General features: G+C 36.4%; 1 protein-coding gene across 1 annotated transcript in view; it reads left to right on the top strand.

Moving 5' to 3' along the window:
- CSMD2 (CUB and Sushi multiple domains 2) overlaps nt 1-14,212 on the top strand; it is a 988,708-nt gene that overhangs the window by 804,657 nt on the left and 169,839 nt on the right. Inside the window, 5 exon segments of the mRNA XM_074305059.1 lie at nt 159-346; nt 7,985-8,179; nt 9,226-9,342; nt 12,504-12,617; nt 14,071-14,166. Coding sequence (XP_074161160.1) covers nt 159-346; nt 7,985-8,179; nt 9,226-9,342; nt 12,504-12,617; nt 14,071-14,166 — 710 coding nt within the window.

The raw sequence follows: 14,212 nt of genomic DNA, 5'->3' as shown, positions 1-14,212 counted from the left end.
CTTGACACAGATAAAATGAGAAGATGTACTCAAAGCACTTTGTGAATTCTAAAGCACTATATGAATGTAAGCTTTTATTATTACTTCTTCCAGAATGTCTTTTATGACATTTCCATTTGAACTCTCGTGGATGATGGGGATTCTGTTTATTCCTTCAGCTTTAACTTGGAACCTGGTTATGACTTCCTTCACATCTATGATGGGTTGGATTCCCATAGCCCCTTGATTGGGAGCTTCTATGGCTCTCAGCTCCCAGAGCGCATTGAGAGCAGCAGCAACAGCTTATTCCTGGCCTTCCGTAGTGATGCATCTGTCAGCAATTTGGGCTTCGTCATCGATTATACAGGTAATGAATCAGATGTTAAGATGGGCAGTCACAGTTTCCAAAGACTTTAGACCAAAGGGAATGGGGATGGGGGTAACGGGGATGGTGAAGGTGGTGCACTCATTGTGTCAGGGAGGAAAGAGTCCTTCCTTGAAATCTAGAGATTTAAGTTCTGCCACTAACTAGCTATATTCTTAAGCAAGCCATGTCTTTAAAAGTCTCAGTAAAATGAAATTGAGGGGGTGGAAATGGTTAATCACTGAAGTCCCTTCCAGTTATATCATGTACCTGGGTCTCTGTAAAATTTGCAGTGTCCCTTCCCAGGAAAGGGAAAGAAAATAGCAGGGACATTTAGGCAATTCCCTTGACTTCTTAGACATGGGTCTTGCTGACTTAGGAAGGAATTTCTTCTTGGAAACAGGTGTCAAGCCATCTCAATGAAAAAGTACATCAACTTCCTTTGGAACCCTATCCTGTCTCCTGTCCACACGTTCAGAGGGTAGTAACCACTGTATGGGCATCTGGAGCATTGTCATGTCTCTAATCTTTTTTATATTTCTGAGGCCCATGTTCTCAGTTCTCTCTTTATCACCAACCATACCATGAATGTGTTCTAATTAGTAAAAAAGATACAGTGGATTTTCTTGGATTTTCTCTTTTCCTTTCTCCCATGTTCATAATTCAGCTAGTGATTGAGCTCTGTATCTGTTCTTTCCTTGATTTTTGTATTATGTTATTGGTACTACGTGATTCTTTTTCTTTTCTATCCCACCTTATGATAGATTTTATTTGTATTTTGTGTTTTCCTTCTAACTCCTTCTCTTTCCCCTTTTGACTTTTTTTCTGCCCTACTCATTCATATGTTCCTATGATATTCCATTTCTATATTTCTGTCACTTGAAACTACTATAAATGAGTATATTAATATTATTATTCTATTTCTCTTGATTATTTTTTTCCCTTCCTTAGAAAACCAGAGAATCTCCCTCCTTTGCCATTCCTCTTTGAGATTCATATACATCTATATCATCTAAAGCCTCAGGTTCCCCCCTTGTACCTTGTTCTCTATAGGAGTGACCATTTACTTGCTCTTTTTAGAAAAGTTTTTGGATCTTCTTTAACTTCTTTATTGTTTTGCTTTTCCTTTTTTTCTGCCATTCCCTCTAGAAATTCTTCTAGAATTTCTTCCTTTTTTCTAGCCCTTCTGGCTTCCATCATAAATATTGCTATTTCATGTTCCCAACATTTTGGACCTATTTTGTACTAATGGTGCCTTCTCTACCACAAGTCAGCTTTCCTTCCACATCAGTCTTTAGACAGAAAGCTCTGCTGTGCTCTTCTTTATTAAACTCTGATTTCATTCCATAATCCTCTCAATTTCCCAGATCATACCTATAGCATCCTTTTAGCCGCTTATGATAATAACTTCTCTCTTCCTAAATGAGAAGATAATTAACACCTTTATTTCCTTGTTCTTGTTATGGGACACATTCCCCAATTAAATGATCAAACAGTTTCAGTAAGTTGATAATATAACACACTGTATTTTAAACCAAATATTGATGTTTCGTTGTTTTGTTTCTAAATAGACTGAATGATCTTCAATCTGGACTTACTTATTGGCATCCCTTTCCCTGCTGTGCTGGGTGGGTCATTTTCTTCTGTGAAGTCTCCCAATATATATCCCACATTTCTGCTGCTGGGAAGCAGTCAATACCTTCTCGCTTGTTTTGCTTTGAATGGCAACAAAGATTTTTGTTGGTGTTTTCCAATTGAATCAGTTGTTCAGGTACCATACCTTCTTGTTAGACAAGGTTTTATTCTGTTTACTGAATAAAAGAACACATTATGCTTTTCTCTTTCAAAAACCTGAGCCTCAAGGAAATAGGCAGTTTCCCTCGTCATCATCACTTACTTTATTTTATTCTTATAAAGAATTTTATATCTATTATCTAACTTGATCTTTGCAATTAATAGCTTGAAAGGTAAGTGATAGAAGTATGACTATGCTCTTTTTTACATTTGTGGACACTGAGGCACAGAAAAATGCAGGAATTTGCCTATTGTTACATCGAAAATGTCAGAAATAGTACTCGAACCTAAATATTTTGACTTGAGTCTAGTGCTCTTTTATTTACCTTATAGTTTTTCTGTAGCATATGATTGAAGAGAAAGTCTATGAAAAGTTGAAATGTTTCTTGCTCTGAATTCTCCTGAACCAAACAGGTTATGACTTTTGGGGGCACACTTGTATGTAGGCAGGAGAAAGTTGTAGGAGCCATCTCTAGGGGAAAAGTGGTGTTCGTTTTATGCCACTGACCCTAAGTCTATGCTTCCACTGGCTTTTGGGTATCAAGCACAGGTTACTTGTTACTTACAGCTCAAACAAGAGCTAAGGAGCAGAGAGGGTCAATAGTAGAATCAGTGATAGAAGTTCTACCTGGCAAATTGGACTTGAATATAGAGAAAGAAAGCCCAGATATTGTGGGTGAATCATCTATACATTTCCTAGGAAAAATTAATCAATCATAAAGGGACCAGTGATGTTGAGATATTGCTGAGAAGAAAAATACTTTGTCACTATGCCCTGAACCTATGAGGAATGGAGCTGGTATGCAAGACATCTGTATCAGTGGCCAAAGAACAATTCTTTGATAGTAGGCCCATGTGTCTTATGGTCTTATACAAATAGCCCTGCACCTCAATGGCTAGAGACTATGTCCAGCTGTCTTGTCTGTCTTGTCATTTCAATAACAATTGAATTGGAAATTTAATGTCTTATTACTACTCTATTTAAAACACAATTCAAAAAACATTCCATTGATGGAAGATCAGTAACTTTTTAATGAAATGGCTCAATATTATTGGTTTTGACATGTTCTATGTGGCTATATTCTGTTATTCCCCCTCCAGGTTAGAAATTATTCTTGAGCATAAGATTAGTTGATGTGAATACAATAATTATTATAATAAGTAAACACATGATAAGCCATGTGTTACTTAAATGCGTATCGAAGCTGAGGTGTACTTTGTAGTTCCAGTCCACCTTCTCATTTATCTTTCCTCATTTTCTAGGTTTTAGGGAGAGAAATTGGAATTGATTCTGGCTATTGGGCAGAAGGAAAAACAGAGGCCTAGTGAAGGTTAATGTCTTTTCTAAGACCAAAAACAGAATCATAAAATGGTAACTTTTTCTTGGATACATTAGAGAAATCTGATCAAGTCTTATCATTTTTAGAGGAAAAACCAGAACTAGATGATAGATAAACAAGTAATTCCTCACTGAGCCCTTAGGACCCAGGCTTCTTGACTCTCAGTCCAGTGCTGTTTCCGCTCCATACATCATACTTTCATCTCACTTGAGGAATAGCTTAGGTCTATGAAGAAGCTGGCTACCTCTATCTGGTTTATTTTGGTATTCTGTTCATTCATTCAGCAAACATTTGTTAAGTGCCTCTATGTACCAAAAACTTTATTAGGTCTTAGGAATATAAAAACAAAACTAGAAATTCCTGATCTATTTTTTGTTGGATGAACACAAGTATAGATAACAAATAGAATGAATGTGATGTCATGGAAAGATCATTCCCTGGACTTTAGGTCAGATGAACTGAGTTTAAGTCTTTTAATAGCTATTTGATTCTGGATAGTCATAATTTCTCTGAGTTTCTGTTTCTTTATTTGAAAAAAAAAAAAAGGAATAATAATACTTGTACTGCCTGTCTCATAAGTAGGTAATGCAAGGAAGAGGTAGAAAAAAGAGTCTGAAATCAAGCAGCAGTATTGTTATAATAATTGTATTCAAATCACCCAACTCCCTTCCTTGTTTTGAGAATCAAATCAAATTAGATAATATATCATATGACCATAAGTAAATGTCACCTACTATTATAATGAAATAATCACAACAAGAAACAATATTTGAATTCTTCTGCACTGTCATTCTTCCAAAGGCCTGACAACATTTGCTTTTCTAGATAATTTGCAAACTACCAGACCTGAGAATTAATCAAAACCCTAATTATAATTTACAAAGAAGGGGGAAAAAGAAGATAAGCAAGAAAAAAAAATTAAATCTAAACTCTCCTGGAGCTATTAGCTAGAATTTTTCTCTTAAAATTGGATTCTGTTATTATGGAAAAAAGAAAAGAAGAATAAAGTTTGTAAGGAATGTTTTTGTTTTGTTTTGTTTTGCTGTGAGTAGGGTTTTTTCCAGGCCCATAATCAAACTTGTAAGAGTTTCTATCAGGTAGAAATTATTTGATCACACCAAGGCCCCAAGAGTAAGGCATCGTTAGTCAATAAATATTTATTAAGTGTTTACTCTGTGTCAGGAACTGTGCTAAGCTCTGGAGATAGAAAGAAAGGGAAAAGTCAGTTCCTGTTCTCAAGGAATTCACAGACTAACAGATTTGTTGACATGCAAACAACTATGTATAAATAAACTATATACAAGATAAACTAGAACTTATCAACAGAGAGAGGTCAATAGTTTTGAAGGGTGAGACTAGCCTATGTGAAATTCAGGTTTGAATGTTGTCAGTAAACTGATGAGTACATATGCATCAGGGAACCAGATGCCTTATAGAGAAATGTAGGAAAAAACTTTTGGGTCCTGTGCTTATTTAGCTTAGGGTAGGTTTTAGTCAATTAGCCAGCTCACTGTTCTTCCAATGATTTGATGTTAATAATAACGAGGAATATGTGGTTCCTTTGCCTTGTCCTTTCCCATGTGGGTTTTATTGGAAAAATCAGGGAACTCAAGACTTGCAATTTGGGTTCTAGTTCACGTCTACAATTGACTGGCTGTATGATTCCTCTGGTCAATTAATCAATCAGATATCATGCAGGGATTATTATTTTATGGTACTCAGTTTCATCATCTGTACAATGAGAGAGGTAGACCCAATAATTCTCCAAGTCCTTTGTAGTTTTCAAATCTCTGGTTATTGGGGGCAGAGTTTCAGTGAAAAAATGTGATCTGCAACTTTGATTTCCAGATCCAAAGGTTTCCATAACCAGTGAGACTTGTCTTCTATAAACTAATACTTAAGGAATAATGGAGTTGTGGCACTACATTTTAGATCAAATGCAAACTCTTCAGTCTAGAAATTGGAGAGGCATGTATAGTGAGAGAGCTCTGAATTGAGAGTCCAAAGACCCAGCTTCATTTTCTACTGTCTATGTTTAAGACCATCTGTGAGCACTGAACCTTACTGGATCATTGTGTAGAACAAATATAATCTTCGCAAAATATTTTGTGAACCTCAAAGCACTGTATAGATGTTAACTATTATAATTGCTATTAGTACATTTCCAACCTCCCTTTGCAGACTTAATTCACATTTTTTTGATATACTTTTTCATAATATAGTCAAATTTATTCTTAATTCTTCTTGACCTCAGTAATTTTTAAAAATTTTGTCAACTATTCTCTCATTCTGAGTATTTTTCCTTCCTGGGAATTGATGCACCACTTTCTCAGTTTCCTTTGGTGGATGTTTATCCATGTCCTGTTGTGCATACATAGATATACCCCAGAGTTCTGGGGCTTCCCTTCTTTTTTTCTCTGTAAACTACTGGGCTTTCATCAATTCCCATGGGTTTAATGATCATTTCTGTACAAATAACTTCTAATATCACATATCCAGACTTTATCTCTCTCTTGATTTCCAGTTCTTCATCACCAGCTTCCTGGTGGAAATTACCTGGTTGTACTATAGATTTCTAAAATTCATTTTGCAGACTCCTCTTTCTAATTTCTTCCCTATTTCTGTAAAGGCACCACTAAGTCCTTTCTGTCATCTTAATTATTTTCCCTTAACTTCTACAGCTAATCAATTGCTCTTACTGACCTATCTTTACAATATTTTTCATGAGTAACTTCTCTCCCCTTTCATATCCAAGTTCATGCTTTCATTACTTCTCATCTGGATTAAATAAGTCTCTTTGCCTCTGGTTCTCTTCCTTCTCCAGTCCATATTTGGTGCAGCCATCATTGATGCTTTCTATGTGACAAAGAATGGACAAAAGATACACCGTTTTTAAGATGGTGCAGTGGATAGATTTCCAGGCCTGAAGTCATTAAGATGCATCTTTCTAAATTCATAGTTGTCCTCACTAGTTTAGTAACCCGAGGAAAATCTCTTAATCTTGTTTGCCTCAGTTTCTCATCTATAAAATGAGCTGGAGAAGAAAATGTTAAACCACTCCAGTATCTGTTGAGAAAATACTAAATGGAATTATGAAGAATCAGATTTGATTGGAATGATTGAGCAACATGTGACAAAGAAAGCTTAGGGATTATAAAGTACAGAGAAAGATAAACTTAAAAAATAGCATAGTGAGATAAAAGAATTTCAGAGTTCACGAACATGGAAATAGAACATTTGGGAATGATGGCAAGATCAAGGGTATGGATATGTGTGTAGTTGAAGTAGGATAAAAGATTTCATTATAGGAAGAGTTTGGGGCTAGTAATTTTCCTTAAACTCAGATTTTCCATGTAACTTCCTACTTAGGAAACCTCAATGGCTCCCATTTGTCTCTAGCATCAAATATATAAACTCTTTTAGTTGTCATTTAAAATCCTGGAAAATATGAATGTAACTTCTCTTTTTTTAATTAGTTCTACATTCTCTATTGAAGTTTCATTGCATCTTCATGTACCCACTCTTCCACCTCATTTGGCTTATTTGCAGTTCTTTATATATACTCTTCCATTTCTTTCCTCTACCTTTATTTATACAAGTTACTCTTAATTCCTGAAATATTTTCCTTCCTCACTTCTTTCTCTTGGAAACATTGGTTCTCTTCAAGTTTCGGCTCAAGGCCTTTTCTCCTGGAGTTGTTAGTGCTCTCTTTTCAGGTAATCATTCTGTATTTACTTATCTCTATTCAAGTTGTTGTTCTGCAATAGATTGGAAGCTCTTTGGGGGCGAGTCCTGATTTCTTTTTGTCTTCGTGTCTTTACCCATTGCCTGGCAGGGTAGGCACTTAGTAAATGTTGGTTGACTTGAATTGAGATAGGACCATTATTTGTTTTCATCTTGTACAATGGTATATTTTCCCAGGATATTACCTATACCCATGATAGACACCTTACCTTACTCTCCCAGAAATCCTTTTCTATTTTTAAGGCACCACCCCGGTGCTACCTTTTCAGTGCAATGTTTTTGGACTTCCCTAGATGTTAGGATTCTTTTCCTTCTCAAATTACTTTGCATTTACTGATCAGGATATACAGTGTTGCATGAGGGTAGACATGCTTTAGATTGGTCTTTGTTTCCCCAGTACCTAGCACTGGGCTTTTGCACAAGATAGTCACTTAAATATTTATTGATTTACAATCTGTCTTTTGTGTCAAGACCAAATGCACTGGAATGTCTCAGAAATATTAATTGGAATTTGAAGTGATTGTAACATAGCTTTTTCCAGGGTTTTCTGAAAAACACAACAAGACTTCCTTGGCTTATGGGTTATATCAGTACATACCTGGAAGCAGAGAAATGGATGAGGTGACATTAACTATGAAATTCCATCTAAATAAAAGATTTTTTTGGAAATAAACCCTGAAATCTTACAGTCTTAATTCCTTTGCTGTTTCCCATAAGGTCAGATTCATTGCAAATGGGAAAATAATGTTTTGTTCTTTTTCAGAAAATCCCCGGGAGTCGTGTTTTGATCCTGGCTCCATTAAGAATGGAACAAGAACTGGAACAGACCTAAAGTTGGGTTCCACCGTCACATACTACTGTAATGGAGGCTATGTGATTGAGGGTGCCTCCACGCTGACCTGCATCCTGGCAGCAGATGGGAAACCTGTGTGGAACAAGCCTCGACCCATTTGCACAGGTTGTATGATTGGAGCAAAACCTTTAGAGTGGACTCCAAAGTGAAGGCAATGCTATCATGTTTTTAAATGAATAAACTAAAATTCAGTGGATTACAGAGAAAATCAATTGTATTGAAGTATAGTTATCAACAATTTTTTAAAAGACATGTATTTGAGATTAAGAACTACCACTTTAAGTATACCTCCTTCCTACCCTTACCCTATACCTTTTGGGAAAGTATATTTCCTTTGTTCTTCAGTGAATAAACAACTTAACCTAACTTTTCAGAAAGTTGGCTAGTCAGAGTTATAGAACAAAGGAAGGTTAAATGATGGGGAAAGAGGGAAGTATTAAAAACTTAAGGTGTGGTTGGGCTTCACTGTGACAAGGAGCGGTTGGATCTCAGTCAGATTCTTCCTCTGGGGCCCATTACTCTACTTTCCAAGGAAACATGGATTTCTGTGAGAAGGCTAACCCCCTTTTCCCAGATGAGCACTAAGAGATGAGATGGACACAAGTGTGGAAATTACATTTTTCTTTTTTTTCAAGAACATTAGTTTGGAAATCCTGTAGTTGGACTGATGTGAATAACTCACTCTTCCGTTCTTTCACTCCTGAAACAATAGCAACAAAACTTTCACTTTTCCAACTCTTTAACAGGCCCTAGTTGCTGCAAGACCCTTATTCTTTTCCACTGAAAACCTATTTGTTCTGTAGTTTAAATTCATGGGTGTTGTTTTCTTAGATAACAATAGATAAAAATTTGCAATTTTAATGGGTAAATACATGCCAAGGAAGGTAAATGGCATGGGAGATAGAGGGCCTGGAATTAGGAAGATTCATTCTCCTGAATTCAAATAGCATCAGGCATTTCCTAACTTGTAGAAGCTTGACAAATCACTTAACCCCCCTTTGCCCCAGTTTCCTCATCTGAAAAATGAATTAGAAAATGGCAAACCACTCCATATCTTTGTCAAGAAAATCCCAAAGAAATTGTGAAAATTCTGACTTACTGAAATAACATTAACTGTGTTAACTGTCTCTCTGTTTTTATTTTTCTTTCAGCACCCTGTGGGGGCCAGTATGTGGGTTCTGATGGGGTTGTCTTATCCCCCAATTACCCTCAAAACTATACACGTGGACAAGTCTGCCTGTATTTTATTGTGGTGCCAAAGGACTATGGTATGTTCCCTCTATAGTTTAATTACTTTTATCTGAAAGCTAAAATTTCCATATTCCTGGCTGTAAGTCCAATGGAGAAAAAGTATATGAAGTGTCCCAAAAAAAGTATGGAAATATTTTCCCCCAGTTCTTCTTATAGTACAGAGAATGAGTGAATCTTTCTGGCTTAATCTTACATCCTCTTTAACATAATACCCTCAGTCATGGAAAATACTAATAAGGAATTACTAGATCATTTCAGCAGGACATATCTTTCTGCAAAGGGCCAGACTATCTCCCAAATTAAGGTCAGAGGGCATGCATCCCCAGTATGTATGCATAAAATAGGTTTTATTACTGCAATAATACAGAGTCATGATAATGATGACTCTTATCTGGTTCTGGAACATGTCCAGCAGTGGTTTGTGTATGTGTGTGTGCAGGGATTTTTCATGGATGTGAATGAGCTTTATCTTCCTACCTGGTTAGCTCCTAAGAGCATCTCTAATCCTTACCTCCCTAACTCCCCTAATATAGTCTAGTACAATGCTATCCACATTGGACCCCTAGTTCAAAAATAAAAAAAAAAAAACTAAGAAAACTTTTTGAACGACTAAATTCAAGAATCACTGAACAAAGTCAGGTTCTCAAATTCTAATTGGCACATTGGAAAGAACACTGAATTTGAAGGCAGAGGAACTGGATTCAAATCCTGCTTCTGCCATTTACTATCTATGTGACTTGGACAAATTATTTAATTTCTTTGGATCTCAGTTTCATCCTTAATTAAACAAGAAGGCTGAAATAGATGACTGCTAAGATCTCTTCTAGCTCTAAATCTATAATTCTAGGATTCCCTTTTTTGCATCCTTGGGAACACAACAAGTAGCAAAAAAAGGCCTTCCCAAGAAATGCATGCTCTTTTCTTTTCTTGGTGGCCCTTTGGAGACTGGGGTCAGGGGCCAGGGCAGAGATTTTCCCACAACAATTGTAAGGTTACATTTGTCCCTATTTCCAGGATTCAATTCTATTTGAAGACAGAAGTTTTTCATCACATTGGATACTTGGCTTCTTTTCTTGGAGACAGAAATAATAATCTCCCTAATCTAACAACATCCTTTGCTGAGTTTACAGCTATTCTCTGTCTAAATGCCCCTAACTATGGATTACTCTAATATAAAGAACTCTGGCATTAGAGTTAGTGACCCTGGTCATGGATTCTGGCTTTAATGCTTATTGACTGCATTCTCTTGGCCAGATCCTTTTATGTCTATGGGCTTCAGTTCCTTTATCTGAAAAATGAAAGTGGTTGCATTGGATGATTGTCAGTCAGTATTTCTCTGCCTCAAAAAGCCATGATTCTGTTTAGTGTTATTTTAGAACATCAGGAACATTATCAGGAGTATTATCTCTGAAGTTAGGTAGAATAATGAACAGAAACTATAGGATGAGAAAGAACTTATAAACAACTGGACCTGTCCTGATGGAACAGTTTGCTTTAGAAGTTAGTGTGTTCCATGTCCTTGAAGATAATTAAAAAGAATCTGGAGAAAACTTGTCAGAGATGTTGCAGATAAAATTTATTGTTTGGATACAGTTTGGACTAGGTAAATTCTGAATATGCTTTCAACTTTATGGCTCTTAAAGTAAATTTTTTTAATATTAAGGATATCTTACAAGTACTTTCTAATGTGCTTATGACTTAATTTATTCAGTTGTCTTAATTGGTCCTAAAAGTGACATTATACTTAAAGCTAACCAGTCCATTAGAGGAGCCAAAACATATGTCCCGTTGTCATGTTGTGTGTGTTGGTATTTACAGATCAGTAAAACCCTTAGTAGATTTTAATAAAACATAAGCAAAATTGAATACACAAGTATTTGGCCCAATAGAAGGTCTTTTCTTTCTAGTTCAATTTTTTAACTGAGACATGTCTGCCTGTCTTAGGCCAACTGCTTCCTTTGCTCATAGAAAACACTTACTAAAGAATATAACTCCTATAGCCATGCTTGGGATCTACTTTCCCTCTCTGTATTTCAGCTCAGCAAGAAAATTAATTTCCAAATAATTAGTTATCCAACTATTGGACAGGATATTTGCAAAGTATTAATTTCTAGTCATTAATATAAGTGAAGGTTAAGTGGTCACTTATCAGAAGTGATAGAAGGGGATCCCTGTCTGGGATGAGAGAGAATTCCCAGGCTCTTTCCAAGGCTGACATTTAGTGATTCCAGGTGCCTGGTGATTTTTCCATAATTCAAATTGAAGTAGCTTTGAATATATCATCTCCTGCCTACTCAGTACTCTTAGCTTCTACATAGGATGATCCGGCCTTTAATGCATTTTCTTTATTTTCCTTAAACTTCTTTTTTTGAGAATATAAATTTTTGAAAAATAAAGCAGAATATTAAGGTTGAGCACTGGTATTCAGGACAGATTTTTTTTTAAATTTTCTATCTCTTTTCTTCATACTGTGCCCAAGGAAGATGGGGGTGGAGGCTGGTTGGATCAGTTAAGCCACATTCACTGCCAGCTTCCCAGGTTTCTGGTCCAATCTGCTTAAATCCTTCACAAACAATTCAGTCATTCAAAAGATAAGGCTGAGAATCTTTGTGCCTGGCCTGTGCCTAGCCTGCATACAAACAAGTGAATATTTTATCAGCCACACAATCTTATAAGGATATAAAGTACAGGGAATCCTCAAAGTTGCACGGGATAAAGCAGAGAAAGCTTCTTGGAGGATTTTTGTCTTGTTGAGGATTTTGTAGGAAAGAATGGGCAACAATTGTTAGAATGGGATAAGAATAGGAGTGGAACCAAAAATTAGATTTGGAGGATTGGAGAGGACTATTAATGAAACATGCTATTCATCTCCTGATAAAATGCTGAAGGACTCAGAGTACAAAATGAGGCATATAAATATTTTTGGAATGACTAATATAGAAATCTGTTTTGCTTGACTACATTTTTTTAAAGGTATTTTAAAAATTTTTAAATCTTCTTAATTAGAGGGAGAGTTGGGAGGCAAAGAAATTGTGTTTTTGCTGATTGAAAAAAATAAATGCAAGTTTTTTTTTAAAAGAATGAAATGTAATGTGCTAAAAGGAAAATGTTTCCTGAATACTTATATGTGCCTCCCTTCTCATATACTATGCTCTACTGACACCTGTTTTCTCTGCAGTGGTGTTTGGCCAGTTTGCCTTCTTTCACACAGCCCTCAATGATGTTGTAGAAGTTCATGATGGACACACTCAGCACTCAAGGCTCCTGAGCTCCCTTTCTGGCTCCCATACAGGTATGAGAGGCCATACCTCAGGGGAAGGGAAGTCTTGAAAGTGGGAATAAAAGGTGGGAGGTTCAAGATTTATACTTTATAAAATATATGTCTCTATGTCCTGATGCTGAGCCCTTCTCTAAAAAAGAATTTCTGTCTGATTAAATGCAATTTTAAAAATGAAAGTAAATGCTTATTTAATTGACTGTTACTATGGCAGAACCATAAATATTAAGAGCCTCCCTACACACATTTACACACACATGACAAATGATATAATCTGAGTTGGTACTACTCTTCCCTCTCCTAAACAGTTTAGCACTAATTTAGTTTATTTGAGAGAATGAATCTTTTCCTCCCAGAAGTATGAAGTATGTCATCTACAAATGAAAGCATGAAAAAAAAAAACATTTGGGAGTTTTTCTGTGTGTGTGTCAGACACTATGCTAAAACCTGGGAACATAAACAAATATACCAACAACAATAATGCCAGTCTTGGAGGAGTTAATATTTTAGTACAAGGGTGATAATAGTTAACATTTTTATAGTGCTTATTACATGCCAGTGACTATGCTAAGTGCCTTACAGTTATCTCACTTGAACCTCAAAACAACTCTGAATGGCAGGTGGTATTGATATCTCCATTGTATAGATGAGAAAAATGAGGCAGGGATTGAGTGACTTGCCCAGGGTCACATAGCTTGTAAGTGTCTGAGTTCAGATTTGGACTCAGCTCTTCCTAATTCCATGCCCAGTGCTCTATCCACTACTCCAGCTTGCTACCATACAAATTAGGGAATAACAACTAAAGACAGGTGCTGTGGTTTTGCTAAGCAGAGATGCTGACACATCCCTTCCCACACCCATGGTAGTATTGATTACTGTAATGGTAGCATTGATTAATCACCCCAAATGCAAGGGAGTCTGACTGGGAAATGGCCAAGTTTGATAGGCCTGGAAACTTGGCTTACTCTGTAACCTTTGGCTTATCCCTTAGTTAAATATTCTTATCTATAAAATGGAGATAGCAAACCCTGCCTTACCTGCTGCTCCTCAAGGCTGGCATAGGGATAAAGTGGGGGAGAACATGTATATGAAAGCCTTTTTATATTTTATTAATTGTGTCTAGTCTAGGTAGCCAGAGCCCTCCACTGGTATTCAGTCAACCTGATTTTGAGGCTTGACTTTGCTACTCATCAAATGTATCACCTTTGTGCACTTCATTTCACACTTCTGGGCTTTTAATTCACTTATTTCTAAAATGAGAGCTTTGAACTAGATTGTTTCTAAGGTTTCTTATAGCTTCAAAGTTTTGTAATGCTCTGATTTTTCTAGTATGATTCAATTTTCAAGGAAGGAACTTGTTTTTCAGGACTTAGCTGGAAAAGAAGAAATCTTGGTTACTGTCAAATTTTGTCTAGTTAATTCAGGCTTCTTGGGTTACTCTCTTACTTCTCACATTTTTTTTCTGTAGGAGAATCACTACCCTTGGCTACCTCCAATCAAGTGTTAATTAAGTTCAGTGCCAAAGGCCAAGCAACAGCTAGAGGATTTCATTTTGTCTACCAAGGTAGGTAAGATGAAGAGGAGAGAGTTGGCTCCCAGCGGGCAATGAG

The sequence above is a fragment of the Sminthopsis crassicaudata genome, chromosome 3, assembly GCF_048593235.1.
Source record: "Sminthopsis crassicaudata isolate SCR6 chromosome 3, ASM4859323v1, whole genome shotgun sequence".
NCBI lineage: Eukaryota > Metazoa > Chordata > Mammalia > Dasyuromorphia > Dasyuridae > Sminthopsis > Sminthopsis crassicaudata.
This window is presented reverse-complemented; position numbering and strand designations above follow the sequence as displayed.